General features: G+C 44.0%; 1 protein-coding gene across 3 annotated transcripts in view; it reads left to right on the top strand.

The window, feature by feature from the left end:
* Positions 1-6,497: 6,497 nt before the first annotated feature.
* Positions 6,498-16,836, top strand: part of AEBP2 (AE binding protein 2) — a 46,134-nt gene continuing 35,795 nt past the window's right edge. For 2 of the 3 annotated variants that reach the window (XM_032688854.1, XM_032688853.1), the window contains exon 1: positions 6,498-7,171. In XM_032688854.1, the coding sequence (XP_032544745.1) occupies positions 6,498-7,171 (674 nt within the window). The remainder of the gene's footprint in view (positions 7,172-16,836) is intronic. The other variant, XM_032688855.1, reaches the window with a different exon arrangement.

Raw genomic sequence — 16,836 nt, 5'->3', positions numbered from 1 at the left:
TGTCATTTGTATTTAATTAGCATTCAATTAATTATGCATTTCTATTTGGTTGTAAAGGTTACACACCGGTTTTGCAACATGCAAGATCTTGATTACTTTTATGGTTAAGAAAAGAGTCTCCATGTGTGCAAAGAAAGCCTCTGCTCCCGACTTCACATCTACATTTTTAGAAAAAAAAAAAAAAGGGATTTACTGCCTAGTGTACTTGTGCAGAATCCCCCCCTCCTTCTGTTGGGATGACGTCCCCCTGGTTTTATTGTAAGGCTCTGTGGCAACTGACCTGCAGAAAATATAGGGACATACTGGAGGCAACCCTGTGTATGTGCTCAGGCACACACACCTTCATTTAAGGCTGGAATCCAGCTCTGTTTTGCATAAGAATGTTGAAAATACAAATTCTCCAAATTAATGGCGTGTAAAGACTCTATAATCTTGAAGAAAATGTGTTAATTATCTCTGGTTAAAACTAATCTACATTACACCATTTAAAAACGCTGATTTTTCTGAGACTTGGGAATTTTGGCTGTCTTTTATTGAAAAGGAGGAAACTCTGCCAAATAAAAAATGTACCCAAGGAGGTATGGGATACTTTGCAAGGAAAAGATAATTTATATAGTTTTTTAATCATAATATAAAATATTGGCAGTATTAATGACAGAAAAAATATGCTCTATTTTCTTGTACAGTACTGCATATATTATCTGTTCATACCATGTATTGCATCAATTATTTAAATTTTTCAATGTGGCATTTGGAAAACTTTCTGAATAGTTTCAAAGAAAAGCACAACCCATTTTTAGCACATGCTTATGCAAGTCCCCGGGACTCACAAAAATTGAGAGGCACGGGGTGACAGGATTAATATTCAGATACACAAGTGCAGAAGTACTGCAAGTAGCTTTTGCTTCTGAAGCAAATTCTGAGTTTGTTCTCAGTGGTATCCATAATAACTAATAGCTTATCACAGCTAAATAGTCCCTACTTGAAATTCTGTGCTTAAGTTTCAGTTTTTGCAACAGGCTGTGGAGCACATCAATGAGCCACATCACGAGGCCTTCTCACGCCTTGAACTCACAGCTCTGTATCTTCCACTTACAAGAGATCTTCATGCTTGTTTTGCTCTTCGTGTTTTCCTTCAATAGAATTTGACAGCAAATTGAACATCAATTAGCGTGCGTTTTAGAGAAGAGGTTTTATGCACTTGTAAGGTATTTGATTCCTTTCAATTGCATCAGAGGATCTGTGGAACATGGGCTTCCTCTCCCTGTTTGTGTTTATAGATGGCTTTAAGCAGAGATGCCCTCATCTCCACTGGGCTGGCACATTGTTACCAAAATACAAATGCAGACATAATGGATGTTAGGATGCGCTTTTGGATAAGCTCCAGAATGACAGAATGGAGTTTTGCATTCCTGAACTAAGTCCTGGTCCTTTGTGTCATCTTAATAATTTTTTAAATTTTTCTGTTCTTTTTGTCCTCGTCCCCAGAGTGGGCACAGTGACATTTAACTGAGCTGTCTGGAGTTTCCTGAAGTTTCATGACCTAACAGCAACAGAATGCCATTTGATTTTTTTTTTTCCTCCTAGTTACCACAAAAAGCAGTTCCTTGGTCTAGCTCATGGCATGAATTTCAGAGACAGCTGTGCTGGCACAACAGAAGAGGCAGCGTGTCACCGTGAGAGCTGTAACAAAGCAGGAGCAGGGCAGAGGGGGAAGAAGGTCCCGAGCAGCATCCAGAATTCACTTTGCTGCTAAGTGCTTTGCAAAGCCAGTGCACGGCCCCAGCGAGGGCTCATCGCCTCACCGGGAGAGAAGAGGGACCGAGCTCAACATTCATTCCCTTCTTTTGGTTTGACCCAACCTAAGCATGGCTTAGGTTTCTTACAGTGGTGGTACCCAAGCAAACAGTATAGGGCAAGATTAAAGGCAGCCTTGAAAAGAAAAGAGCGTGGAAGCTGAGTTTAAAGGGGGAATTAACTGGGTGCTCCAGGAGAGGGTGGGGTCAGAATTGCAGCGTGAGGCAGTTTCAGTCCGGTCTGAAGGGAAGGGTGAGAACCCAGCGCTGGGCGCCTACTTGAAGCAATGAGAGAGTGCAGCCTCTTCCTCCAGACCTTGAATTTGGATGGGCAAGGGTGGGGCAGAAAGAAGGGAAGGGTGCAGTTTACAGAGGCTGCTGAGCAGGCAGAATACTGTGAGCAAGGTGAGTCATGAGGTTCAGGCAGCAGGAATTTCCTGCAGTGCTTAAGACGTGCATGTGGAGGCAGGGGCTGGAGAAGGGAGCTCAGTGACCAAAGGCTTAGTTTTACAGAATCTCCCCTGGTATCCAAGCAAGTGCAGGACAGGATGTCACCTCTACTGTACCTTAGGCCTGTTTATTTTTTCTTCTCTCTTTATAGGCCTTTCTTGCTGTTTTGAAGTGCATACTATACATCATAGTAGTGTGCCAATCAAAGTTAGGGCAAAAACCTCAAGAAAACTGCCTTACACATACAAAATCTTCTGGTGATCTCACCTAACTGTCCTTGAAGAAAACCCCACAAAACAGCAAAATTGTTGTGACTTAAGAAAAGACGAAACTACTTCCTTGGAGTTTGTTATTGATTCTGCTGTCAGTGTGAATGCCCTGCACCCTGGTGTTCCTGAGGTAAGAGAATAAAATCTCAATTTCTTCTCCCTGCTTGCTGTGTCTGCAGCTTGGTTGTTCTTGCACTGGTGGGTGATGGTTCTGCTTGGAATCTTTTCCTGTGAACGGTTTTCTTCTGGTTTATCTACTGACTTTTTTTTTTTTTTAATTTTGTACTTTGTTGATTCCTCAACACAAATATCTGAGCTTTAAAGCATCGTTCCTGTTGTAAGATGATCATACCAAGCTAGACTGAGTATATCAGAAACTCTTTGTGTGAACAACAGAGTAACATTCATCCACAAAGCTCAAGTGGACGTTTGGGTTTTTTTTCCAAAGGGTTTCCTAACAGCAGGTCTCCTGCTTTGAGCTTTTATCAGACCATTCAAATGCAAATTATATAGATGCTTTTGCAAGTTCTAGACTCACCTGTTCTCTGACAGATCTCCTCATTCAAGAGTTTTGAAAAATGATAAAAACCTTGGCAAAAAAAAAAAGAAGGTTTAGCTTTGGTAGGTTTGTACAGAGAAAGCTCAGTAACCAGCAATCATTGCTGCTTTCACTTGATTAGGACCTTACAGCACTCAAGGACCTGAACACAAAATTATGTGATTTTGAAAACCTGAGAGCAGGACATCAAGATATTATCATAGAGTATTTCTTAGCTGACTGCCTGCTGCAGCAGTGACCTCTTTGGTACTGATCTCTTGCTTAAATGCCAAGGGGTTTCCATTAGGCAGTGGAAATGTCCTGAGGTTTCCTTGCCTGACCCTCTCTGAATACACAAATTACCTAATGAGCTGGCGTCCCTACCGCCCTGCTTAGGAGAGCGGGAAGTGGGAGGTCCGAATCGCCCTGCTCGGCTCTCGGTCCGCGAACACGGGGAGCCTCTGCGTGCACACACCGCCTTAAGAAACCGAGAGAGACGTGGGAGGGCGGGGGGGGGTGGGAAAGGGCAACGATCGGCTTGTGAGCACACAGTGGAGTGAATCCGGGCAAGTTACACTAGGGTACATTGAGTTCTTTGTGATAACTTCCCCCCCTTTCATCTCATAGTTTGTGGAAGGCGTCTTTTACCCAAGTCCTTTATGTATTTTTCATTACTTGATACCTCTCTGATTCTGCCCCTCGCTACAGCAGAGAACTCCAGAAGGGCATCAGTGGGTAGAAGAGACATAGGAATTATTTCAGCCACTGCCGTTTTCTTACTGAATCAAAGGGGGTCGTTTGTTTTCGAAACGTGACGCTTCGTGTTCGATTAGAGCAGTGACAGCAACACCCCCTGGGAGCCCCGCACCTTCCTCGGCCAGGAGCGAAGCACAGCACACGCTGTTCCCGGGAGGAAAGGCAAGCCAGGATGTAGAAGCTCAGGATTTGGTGACTATTTTGGTGGAGTTAGTAGACCTGCTTTCCATATCTTACACAGACGAAACAGCATTACAGCTGTTCTTGCCCTTTTTTCCCCCTCTATTTTTTTAAAAGCATTCTAAACCACTTCCACTTTCCAGCTGAGGGTGGCTTCTAGAAATCTGAGAAACTTAACATTTTTTTGCTGTTGCCGGTTTCCAAAGTTTGTTTATGCTCCTCTGCAGGTTAAAGATGTCATTGGTTTGATTTAGAAGATCAACCCAATCGCGTCCCTTTGTTGCTCTTTCGGAGTGCTGTGGCATCTATTTTGATGCTGCTGCGCCACGGGTTGTTCTCGTTGCTGAAAACAACTACTACGTGTGCTGATGGGCTGGGAGTCATCTCCAGCTATGCAAATCCAGGTCGCAGGAGCACCTTTTCCAGATCTTAATCCCACACGGTTAACTTCTCCTGGAATCTAGGATCTCTGGGGATAAGCCAGAGATGCCTGCTGGAACTTGAATTGGTCATGTTCTTCCCAGCGTGCAGAAGGCACGATGTTTTTCTGGACTGAGCTGTGGTTCTGTGTTTTGTAGTTTGTTTTTAAACTGAACTACCACAGCTTCATGATTTTGGTTTTAAATGCGGCAAGCTCTGTAAGAGTTGGGTAAGGACTGACAGATGAATGACATTTACAATTCACGTGGAATAGCATTTTATGCTTTTCAATTGCCCTCTTCATCTCTCCAATAATTTGTCAAATTACCTGATTTTATCTCTGTGATCAGATTCTACTCATCTTCCTGTTCTGCTGCAAATCCCCATCCTATAAACTTTTTCTAATCACTTCCACATGACACTTTATGAAACGCTTTCTTGATGCCTGTGTACACAAAGCTCTTGTCAAAAGGTCTGTCACATTTGTCTGGCATGATCTATCTTTTGTAAACTTTATCCTATTTTACATTATTATTATTAAAATTAATTTTCAAACTCTGTCCTAAAGTCTTGCACGTGACTGACAGGCATTCTGTTGAGCTATCCTTCACCTTTCCCCTTCTACACACACACTGATGGTTTCCTCCTTTTCACATGGCACAATTCCCAACTCGACAACTTTACTAACCCAGTATCTCCAGAAGTGAGTTTAGGTTGGAGAGGAAAAAAATTAACAAATTTCCACAGCTTTAGTACATTAAACTCTATGGCTTTAACTTTGTTTAAATGAAGTAATTCAATCACTTAGATTGGATATTAAGAAGAAATTCTTTACTGTGAGGGTGGTGAGGCACAGGTTGCCCAGAGAAGCTGTGGATGCCCCATCCCTGGAAGTGTTCAAGGCCAGGTTGGACGGGGCTTGGAGCGACCTGGTCTAGTGGAAGGTGTCCGTGCCCATAGCGGGGCGGCTGGAATTCCATGACTCTGTGATGTTTCGCCTTCCCTTTGGTCACACAGCCTGTGCCCGGTACCCAGCGAGCCCCTGCTCTGCCAGGGGATGTTTTGGGGCCAGTGCGTCCCAGTTTATTCTCTCCCCTCACGGCGCCGCCGCTTTCCCCATTCCCGTTCATCAGTATCACGGAAACCCTTTTCCTGGCTCCTCTGTGCCTCAGCCAGCGCATTCCCCTTGGCCAACCCTCCGGTAGTTTCCCACCGTGAGCCTGCAGCTCCGGTTCTCGGTTTCCGGAGAGTTCCCTGTTCCCTCTTTCCCCCTCACTGCCGTGAGGGGACCGCGGGGCTCCGCAATGGCGGGGCCGGCACTTCCACGGGGCTTCTCCCGGACCCTCTGCCCCCTCCCTCCGGCAGCCTGAGCCCGCCCAGCTCCCGGGAACTGCAGCCGGGAATGCTCATGCCCTGCTGTGGGACGCTATGGGGTTTGTCCTGGAGTGCGACCGGGAGCGCCTCGTCCAGCGGGATTCCCGCTTCCCCCTGGGGCGGTCAATGGGGATGACGCGATTCCAGCGGGTGGCCGGGGTCCCTGAGGGTTCGCTCCGGGATCCCTTGGAGACTGAGGCCGGGATCCCTGGGGGTTTCAAGCCAAGATCCCTGAGGATTCAGGCCGGGATGCCCGGGGGTTTCAGGCTGGGATCCCCGGGGGATTCAAGTACGGATCCTTGGGCTATTCCAGCCGAGATCCCTGGGAATTCAAGCCGGGATCCCTGGGGTATTCCAGCCGAGATCCCCGGGGATTCCAGCCGAGATCCCTGGCGATGCCAGCCAGGATCCCTGAAGATTCCAGCCCCGTGTGTTCCCTCCGCCACTCAGCCCCCCCTCCCCCGTGCCGGGGGCGGCGGCCGCCGCTCCGCCCTCCGCGCGTTGTTTGTCCCCGGGCGCGCTCCGTAGCGCGTGCGGCAGCGGCGGCACGAGCCGGGCCCCGCCCCCTCCCTGCCCCGCCCCGCCCCTCCCCGGTCGTTGCGGGTGCGCGAGGGAAGGCGCGGGCGCGCGCACCGGGGGCCGCGCGCGGGCGCGCACACGGGGCTCTCGCGCGCGCACACGCCCCCGCCGCGCGCGGAGCGACTCGCAGGCGCCATGGCGGCCGCTCGCTGCAGCGACATGGCGGAGCCGCCGCGGCGCCTTCCCGGGCAGGCGGCGCCCGGCGCCGGGGAGGAGGAGGCGGAGACGGCCGTGGAGGTGCCGGTGGAGGTGGCTGCGGCCGCCGCCGGCGCGGCCGGGTCCTCGTCCTCGCCGCCGCCCTCGTCGTCGGCCGCGGCGGAGCCGGAGCCGCTGCTGCTGCTGAACGGCGAGGCGGAGAGCATGTCGGAGCCCAGCCCGGAGAGCGCCAGCCAGGCCGGGGACGGGGAGGACGAGGACGAGGAGGAGGAGGAGGAAGAGGAGGAGGAGGAGGAGGAGGAGGAGGGCGGCGAGGAGGAGGAGAGCAGCCTGGTGGGCAGCAGCAGCAGCAGCACGAGCAGCGGCTGCTGCAGCGACGAGACCCGCTCGCCGAGCCCCGGCGGCGGCAGCGAGGCCGACGCCAAGGAGGAGCCCAAGGGCCCCCGGGGCAGCCAGGGGGACGGGCCGGGCCGCGGCGGCGGCGGCTCCAGCTCCTCCAGCAGCGTGTCCAGCGGCGGCGACGAGGGGTACGGCACCGGCCCCGGCACGGGCGGCGGCAGCAGCTGCGGCAGCGCCACGTCGGGCGGGCGGCGGGGCAGCCTGGAGATGTCCTCGGACGGGGAGCCCCTCAGCCGCATGGACTCGGAGGACAGGTCAGTGCCCGGCGCCCTTCCCCTCCCGCGGGGGTGTCGCGGCAGCCACAGGTTTCTCCGGCCAAGTTGTGCCGGGCCCCCGCCCCTGCTCCCCGGGCCCCCTCCCGGCACAGCCCGGCCCTGCCCGGGGAGGAGGGGGCGCTCCCCCGGCCCCGAGAGCCCCGGGCGGCCCCGCCGGGCGCTGCCTCCTCCAGCCGCCTCTTCCCTGCGGGTCTTTCTCAGCCGGTGCTTTCGGGGTTCCTCAGGGCTGTGTCCTGGCGTATGTGGGGTGTGCAGAGGCTTCGGAATGGGAAATGCGTTCTGTGGATGCGGTTCTACCTGTGCCCGCAACAGGGGCTCTGCTCTAGAGGCAGAAAGCCGATGGTCACATCTTAAACCGTAAGGGGGGAAAAAAAATCTAGTTTGCTAAAATAAAAAGGAGACCAGCCCTTCTGTATTACGTGTGCACAAGTAATAGTCACGCACAGCACTAAGCGAGGCTTGGGAGGCTCAAAGTCGTCTTTGGGCGAGTTCTGAAATAGTGAATGTAAAGATTAGTTCTTGAGGTTTTTTTGTGTTAAAGCTACACATCTCATTTTACCCAGATTTTACCTTGAATTCTTGTGGAAAGGCACCACCAAATTCTTACACATGGTCGGATATTCCACCTTTCAGGTCTGTTTCAACCTCCTAAGTCAAGCATTTCAAAGAACATGGCTTGTGTAATAGCTTTCTTGGGTGTTGTGTGCAACAGTTTAATTGAAAAGCTGAAAATAGGATGGAACATAGACATAAGAACAGCCTTACAGTGCTGTACGTCCGTTTACTAATTAGTCCCTTCAAATAGTTGAAGAAACTTGTACAATTTTTTCGTTTGTTTAGCAAAAAAAAAAGTATCAGACTTCCCTGCTAGAGTTACACTTAAGTAACAATTACAGTTTTGTTTGTACTTTCTTCAGATAATTTCATTTTTAAGTGTGAAGAATTATGTGGTTTGGTCCAGAAACGTACTTTGAATATATGTCAGATCAAAATCTCTGTAACTACACAAATACCCATATTTCAGAAATGGGGCATGACTAGATCTGACCTCGAGGCTTAAAACCAACCAAACAAAACCCCGTGTGAGTCAGTTCCCCAAAATCGTGCAGTTGACCTAAAAGTCTGATGAAGACAGAAATAAATTCAGTTCTTCGGTTTCCATCTGACTTTTGAGACTCGTTGAAGTCACGTTTTCTTTCTTCCAAACTTGTGCAAGATGGAAAGGGGGTGTGGATGTTGGGGTTTGTTTGTTGTTGTTCAGAAGCTGAGATTAGACTTCTGGAAAAACAACAGGTACATAAAGGCATTTTAAGACAGTATTTGAAGATAGTAGTTTCTCGTTTTTCGTGGAATTAAAGTCTGACTCTCACCCTGATCTTATCCAAGCGTGTGTCAGTTTGTGGGTTGAGGAAATAACGGAAATAACTCGGAGGGGTTTTCTGGAAGTAGTGTCACTGTGCCTTGTGCACTCCGAGCTGCTGTGCTACTTTCTTTCTCTGTCATTGTTCTCGTGGTTCTCTTGCTGTAGTCACACCGTTAAATCCATGTGAGTGCCCTTCGTTCCTCTTTCCCTGCACAGTCCACAGGGACTCAGTTGCAGGAGTGGGACTCGTGTTTAGTGGTTTAAATGAGGACTGTGCCTTGGTTTTAATCTTTGCAAAGTTTTGTCTTGAACTCGGGGTGCTTAGAGGGCATTTTGTGTTGTAATTTCAAAGCCTGCTTGTGAAGTTGGTTAGGAAAAGAGCAATGCTACCAAGAGTGCCATTTGTTATTCCTGGGGATGGAAAATTTCCTTTGGTGTGCACTCTTTGCTGCAGCGTGTTAGAATGCTTTATTATTTTTGTCTCATGTAGTCCAGCAAGTCTCTTGCTTGACATAGTGATCCAAATGATTGCTGCTGCTTGGAAGGCAGCCACAGCATAATCCTGTGCCTTTCAGATGATCAGACAGAGTGTTGTAAAAGGTAAGGGATGTGCTGAAGAGCTTAAGAGTATGTGAGTTGGGATGGTGAAATATCAGAGAAGATCTGGGGACAGTTTAGTCTTAAAACTGGAGGTACAGGTTTATGATAATAGATATTGAAATCCTGAAACAATTCATCATTCATTGATTTGGTCACCTCTGCATTAAAATGGAAGTTCTGTAACTATTAAGAGAATGATATTTTATCTGTTAAGTGATGTTTTATAAGAAATAATTTATTATTCAGTACTTCATGACCTTTGCTGACTACCTGTGTCTCTGAAGTCCCGAGGAACTCGGTGTCATGAATCTCAGAGTGTTGTATAGTAAGATTACCTGGAGGAGGAAAGAGAGAGAAAAGGAAAGAGGTGGAACTGCCAGGCTTGACTTTGCAGTCCGTGGGTTTAGCAGGAGGAAGCTGGTGGAAGGGTGTACTTGCTAAAGACTCTCCTGTTGTAGGCAGGTTTGGTAGCACTGAGATCATGCCCCTGGGCTTGGGATTTTTTTTTCTTGTTTCCTCTTTAGAAAATTTGAATGAATAAGTGGGTGTGGTAAGAGGGCCTGAATTCCATGAGTGATCAAATTCCCATTTCCCTATGTATGATCTTTGTCATTCTCCACAGTGTGTTATCTCTGATTTTTGGCTTAGTGGTATCAAGTAGAAAATACAAACAAAACAGCTGAAGAGGAAAATCTTGCATATGATCAAAATCTAACTTCTGTTCAGCAACTTCTATTATTAACATTTTAATGTATTTTAAGAGTATCTGCTAGTAGAATAAATAATTTGAGGCATTACTGTAGGAAATTTGTAAGTATTTATAAGAACATGAGAAACAAATATGATGGTGAACGACAACACCCTGAAATTTAGAGTGAATTTTAACATTCCATTTCCATGCACACAGACTTTGTGCTTTTTAAAAACATGCTTATCTTCCCTCTCAAAAAAACCCCAGAAACAAAAAATCAGAACCCAGAGCGATACCTGGGATAAATAACCAGGTGGCATTTTCAGCTCAGCGGGAGGGTTCAGTGCAGTAACTCCAGGACTGGTAGGTACCTCGTTGAGCTGTAGCCATGCCGGTTTTTTTTCCCTGGGAATTGTGCTAAGTTCCCACTACCGTGCAGAAGTTTGTGTAGGACTTTCTGAGCAAACTGGCTGAGTCATAATAGTCTGCATTCAAGTCTAGTTATCCTCTGGATTTACAGTTAGAACAAAGGCTATTATCAGCATGTGAATGCTGGTCATTTACTTGTGCCTTTGCCTAATTTGAGACATGTGCTGAAAAGGATGGATGTGTCCCTCCAGGGTCCTTTGGAGCTGCTAGTCTTACTGCAATGCTGAGAAACGTTTGATAGGACTTTTAAAGGAAGAAATAATGGATCGGTTAACTTGTAAACACAGTATTTGAGTTTCTCATTGGGCCACAGGTACTGAAGCTGGACCTAAGCAGATGCAGGATTTGGGTATAAATCAGCTGAGGTGAATGCAGTGGAGATGCATCTGCAGCTCACTGATGTGTTATTGCTGAACTGGGATATTTTCTTACACTTAGTATTAGATTACTGAAATAATTGAATTCTTGTTTCCCGGAAGGTTTATTATGGAAGTATATTTAAATCTGAAATAATATAATCAGATTTTGTTCGATTTAGAGACCAGTGGTAGATCTTGCAATTTTAAGAAGTTGTTGATCAGAAATATAAGTAGTAAAGCTTTATGAAGGGTTTTTGTTCACCCTTGTACGTTTGTCTTGTGTCTTTGTACTCTCACCTGGAAGTTATCCCTGGTTTTCTGTTCTTGCATCGTCTTTACCCTCCTTAGCAGTTTATCCTTTGCTCCCTCCTCTTACTGACTGGGCAAGGAGCACTGGAAAAGAACGTTTTAGCTGCAGGTGTTGGCTGTTTTCCTCACTGATACCTAAGTGCTGGTTAGGTAGGCCAAGTGTAACAGGTTGTCTTTGGATCTTATGTAGTGATCTTTCCCTCAGATACAGCACTAATTAATGTCCATCTTTGTCACAGAGTGGGCAGTTTTCATGTAACTTATAAGGCTTTATTTTCTTTTCTTGTTTGTGTTGGTTTTGGTTTTTTGGTTTGGTTTGGTTTTTTTTTTTTTGTTTTTTGTTTTTTTGGGTGGGGGGGCTTTTTTCATATTTGTTATTCACCAACACAACCAGTTATTGTGGGGGACTGACTCAAGGAATACCCAGTAATACTCAAGGAAAATTTGAGTTATCTTAACCACATTAGACTTGCAGAATACTTCTAGAAATGTTATTATTCTGTTCCTATTTAATAGAAGGATAGTTTTGAAACGAGACATTTCAGAAAGGTTTTTCAGTAATAAACCTTTTTATGCTTCAGATTGTCAAGTTTGCTAACTTTACTGAGTGAAATGGGGCTGTGTGTAACTAACAACTTGAAAAATAAGAAATCTAGACGTAAAAAATGCAGGATCTGGTCTGAATCTTTTTAATCTGGTTTAAAATGGAGGCCTTCTCAACCTTTAAGATGTGTGCTGTTTTAAAATGTTAGTTGTTTCAAGTTTTAATTATAGTCTTTATCTAACTCTTGAAGTCTTAAAAGGGAAGAATTTTCGAGACTGACTCAGCAGTGGCATGTGAGTTGCATGAGTGATGTTTATATGAAGGCAGAATAGTAAATTCGTAATATAATCAGGAAGGCATGTGGTACTAATAGGTGTGCTTCATGTATCCATGTGACCAGATTAAAAAGTGCTTCAGGCCTCTCTGTGCTGCACAGTCTCGCTTGTTCCTATCCAGGAAGTGAAGAATCATTCATTAGCACTTGTGGCAAGGTGGTTAAGTCGTTAGATTTTTTTTTTTTTAGACTGTGTGTAGAAAAAATGACATATTGCCATGTCAGAGTGAGCTGTATAGAAGTTCACCCGAGTGAGTTTCCAAAATTCTGCTGAAAAATGATATTTTCAGCATTTCTAACTGCATGTATTGCTGTAGTTGTTTGCTTTCAAATTGCAAAATAAACCCCTTGTTTCTGTAATGGTTATGTTCAGGCCTTTCTGGCACTGGAGAAAATAGCTTTTGATGGGAAGACAAAACAGCCCAGATATTTTGTATGGCGAGTATCTTTATTGCTAAAGCTGTTGGTTGGTATAATTGAGTGGTTAACATGAGGTCTTTTTGTGAACTAGATGAAAGAGCTTGGTATAATGAGCTGTTATAGTTATTGTAGTAAGATGTAAATATACTTCATAGAATTCGAGAAAAACGTTTTCCTGTTCAGTGGAAGAGAGAAATGGTTTTGCTTTTATGTTGGGTTTGTGCATCCACTCAGGTCTGTGTGCATTTTGTGTAAGTTTGTGACATCATTAAGACTGGTAACTTCTAAATACAAGGTTTGATTGGTGGATTTTTTTCAGGGAATTTCCTGGGCTGTAGTGGAAAAAACCTGTCTGGGTATTCTTTCTTTTTCCCTTTTTTACTTTTCAGAGGAGTTAAACAGGGTGTTATGTGCAGCCCGAGCAGCCTTTTGGCAGAGATGTGACATCAGGCATTTGTGGAACTGGTCACAGATAAAACTAACTCTCTTGGGTGATGCAGTGGAAATGTTCTACCATACCACTCTTTCCACAGCTTTCCAGTATCTTTAAGATATTTACATATTGTTTGGAGAGTAGCAGCAGGGGAATGAGCAGCATGGAGAGTGAGCATGGAAGAAGTATGGAAGCAGGACCCATTGAACTGAGGGAGTTGTAGAGCAGTCTGCTGTTTGGGTGGGAAAGTGAGTACATGGATTAGAAGGGAGCAGATGGAGCTGTTGAGATGGGAATAGAAGTTTCTGGCAAGGGGATGATGTGAGGTACACACAGAAAAGTTCTGCTGTGATAGGGAATGAGATATGTCTGATAGCCTGAGGAGAAAACGAGAACTTGACCCAAAGGAAGTGAAAAATTGGTCCCTCCTGTAAAGGAGCCAAGTAATTGCAGGGAATCCTTGAAACAGGTGGGAATGTAATCTCCAGTTGTGCAGGAGAAGGGAACAGAAGAGAGTAAGGAACTTCTTTGTATGAACAGTGAGTTTTACCCACTCTTCCAGCTACTGTTAAAAAAATACAGTGGCATAACTTGCAGAAACACAAAAGTCTTAGTTTTGTAAGATTTTTTTTTTTTTTTGAGTTAGAGGTTTCTTTGGTTATCTATCCGTGTAAGTGGTTACTTTTTATAGCTTTATATGTATTGTGTACAGAGTTCATTTAGAATATGAACGTGTTCAGATAAATTTGCATTGGGAAATGAAATACAAATATTCCATGTTATGCTTGCTATTTATCACTGGTTTTGTGTTATGCTAAGGAAGTGATTACAGTTCTCACGTTGTGGTTTTGCAGCGTTAAAAGGCAACAAATAATTGGGGAAAAAATATGAAGCCTCTCACTTGCATTACTGATGTACTTTTTTCCCTTAACGATGGTAACATGCAAAAGAGAAAAGAACTGGGATTTCTTTTCCCATACCTAATTTTCTTCTCTGTACTAGAATTTAAGTTCTTAAATAAATTTTGCTGAACTTCAGTTGCTAATGCTTAACGGATACTTTCTTTAATAGAGGCTTACTTAAGGTGTATGCCAAGATATTTGGTAGTGACAGAAAAGCAAAAGACTTGTTGTAATCTAGAAAGTCCTGTTGTCATCCTGCTGCACTGTGGGGGGGTGGTGTAATTCAAATAGTTTATGTAGGGTCAGAGGAAGAAAAATGCACCTAAGTTGTTTGCATTGAGAATCTTGCAAAAAACCAAGATTATTGGCATGTATAGTGGTATTATAATTTATTAAATATGCCTAAATAATAACACAAAGAATATTCATTAATGTTGTTCCACGCAACATCTTACACAAATTACTAGTTCCCCTGTAAAATTGCTGTAAAACCCTTATTTTGGTCGTTATAGTTTATTGTGTGCTGTAATACCAACTTAGATTCCAAGTGAAAAAAAAGTCTTAGAGATGCAAAGAAAATATTTTCAATATATGCAGAGCAAAGAGAGAAATGTAAATTTTTGTTTTCCTTTGAAGTAAAACTACTTTTGGCCTGTCTTTAAGTAGACTTTCCTAGGCTAACTTGCATACTAAGTTATAGATTAGACAACTGATAGAAATGGAAGGTAATTCAGTGTCCAGCAGAACAGGAATCAGACCTTAATTTATGACCTTTCTATTATGAATTGAGCCAATTAGTGGAGTTTTACTTTGTGGGCTTCTCTGCTTTTGATGCCTGGTTAATACTTGAAGTAGCAACTATTCACTGGGGTATAAATAGGCAAAGCTGCTACTTTATACAATGCTATCCTAGCTGTTTTCCTGGTATTTTCCTAGCTGCTACCCTAGTAGTTTTATTCTATATTAAGTTGAGGCTAACGTGATGATGACTAACACTGGAGGGGTTTTTTAGGTCTCTTCTGTGTGTTTTACATCTCTCTGTGGTCATTTGATCTTCTGCTAGTTTTCTGTGTTGTGTGTTCTGGGGGTAAGGGAAGGTACCCTGAGGTTGGGAGAATGGCAGGGTAATAGTTACAGCGGTGTCAAGGAAATTTCCCCCACACCTGGAGGCTGTTACCTTCCAGTGCTGATTAGGCTGCTTCAGACTGATTAGAGTTCTTGGAATGGGAAGGAAGCACTGTTAAAAAAACCCCAAATTATTTCTGGTGGTTCTTTGAGTGAATGTGTTTCTTCTCTGCTTTTCTTAAGCTGTGCTAGTAGACGTAGTCTTTTATCATTTTCAGTTATGAACCACTTGTTGCTGTTCCCAGATTTTTCAGGGAGATGATGAAGTTGAAGGTAACATGGTTCCCAGAAATGAGAGTCAGTTTTATTTGTATCTTTGAGGCAGAATTGCTTACAGTTTCTTGATTTGTGTAATCCTTTTTCACATGTAGTCTTTGTGCTGTCATATCACAAGGCACGTATGTTTAACTTGCTCTATTTTCTCACTTCTCCATAGATATTTTGGCATTCCAAGTTTTTTTTATTGCATTGCCTGTTCCTCTGTGTGCCACAAATTCTGTGATAACCTGGGTTTGTGTTATGTAAGTGTGATGAGCCCAAATATTGTAGGGCTAGCAATCTAAATAATCAAAGTAAGTGATCCAGAAGAGTGGAAAAAGCTCTAGAGGTGGTGAATCATAACACACTTTCTCAGTCTTGTTTTGTTTCCTGTGCATGTTTGTTATTTTAAGTTCCTTCGATTTCTCTATCTCAAAGAGCCTTCCTATCTTCCTTGGTCTAATATTATCAGTCTGAGTGCAGTTTGTTGCCTTTTCTACGTATTTATACTTTATCTAGACATGGCTTTACTCTAAAATAAGTTGCTGCTTCAAAAAGAATTTCAAAACAAGTTTTTAATGTTACCACTTGTCACACTGTGTAAAGTTCTGTCCCTCGACTGCTTTATTTTCCACTGTGTTGATTTCTTAGTAGTCATATAACAATATGTATATTCAATAGTTTTGCAGTTTTTAAGATTGATTTATAAATACTTTTTGAGCCTTGTTCCTTTTGAGAAGTTTCTGTTAGAATAACTTAGTACGTGTAAAGAATAGATTTGATAGGTTTGATTTCCAAAAAAAAAAAAAAAAAAATCATGAGTGATTCAGAAGCACAACTGCTTCCAAGTGAGTGGGTGCTCTCTTCAGTCATACAGTCCTGGAAATCATAGTCTTTTTTCTTGATGTAGAAAGTTGCTTTAGTGTAGCTTTTACTTACCTAAAGGTATCAAAAGCTTAAAGGTGCTTCTGGAAAGTGTTAGACCACCAAACGTGTCTGTTTTCCTTTCCTATCCCTCTGGACATTTTAGTATTCTCTCTCTTACTTCCGAGGTTGATTCTCCCTCATGTTCACTAAATAAATTGTCTGGTTTTGCCTGTCCTATTTTGCCTCCCTTTCCTCTGAAGAGCCACAGTCAGTTGTGTGGTCTGTCTGCTTTTGGGGTCTTTGTGGGTGTGATGTGCAAGAGCAGATGTGAACAGAAGGTACTGCCTTCAAAACACAGTGGTGGACTTTCACTTCACGTAGTTCTGGCTTTTTCTTTTGATCCAGGTATTCTAATTTCTTGTTGCCATGTGAATTATCTTTCTGTTTGGCAGCCATTTAGTGTGCTGCAATCTGTTTTTGTTCTGGGTTCGTTTTGGTGGTAGTTTACCTGTATACACTGTTTTTTCTCTTACTGGTTGTAGGTTTTCCTGAATTCAGAAACTGATCGTTATCAGTTATTATTTTGGATGCTTTCTATTTAAATTAAAAGCAAATGTTTTTTTTTCAGCAGAATCATAAAAAAAGAAGCCTTAGAAATACAGGTTGTTGAAGTTACTTTCTGTCTGCTTTGAAGATTCTCTCTGGGTTGGTTGCTAGTTAGATGAAAAGAAACAGTAAGAGCTTTAAAGCATTATGGCATTTCCATACCACAGTCAAAACTACATCCATTAAAATTAGACAAACTATTTTGCTTGTGAAACATAAATGTTTGGTTTGGGGAATTAAATTGATAAATCATTGAAATTTAGTAGCAGGAGTTTATCTCTTACCAGTCTAGATGCATGATAAAATACCACATTTACCAAATATGGGCAGAGGAACAAAATAAGATCGGGCAAATGTCAAACTTTTCTGTTCCGTTGTTGGCTCATGGTGGTTGCTCATGTTTT

The sequence above is a fragment of the Chiroxiphia lanceolata genome, chromosome 5 (genome assembly GCF_009829145.1).
Source record: "Chiroxiphia lanceolata isolate bChiLan1 chromosome 5, bChiLan1.pri, whole genome shotgun sequence".
Classification (NCBI taxonomy): domain Eukaryota; kingdom Metazoa; phylum Chordata; class Aves; order Passeriformes; family Pipridae; genus Chiroxiphia; species Chiroxiphia lanceolata.
The sequence above is the reverse complement of the archived record's forward strand: the minus strand, read 5'-3'. Positions and strand labels throughout refer to the sequence as shown.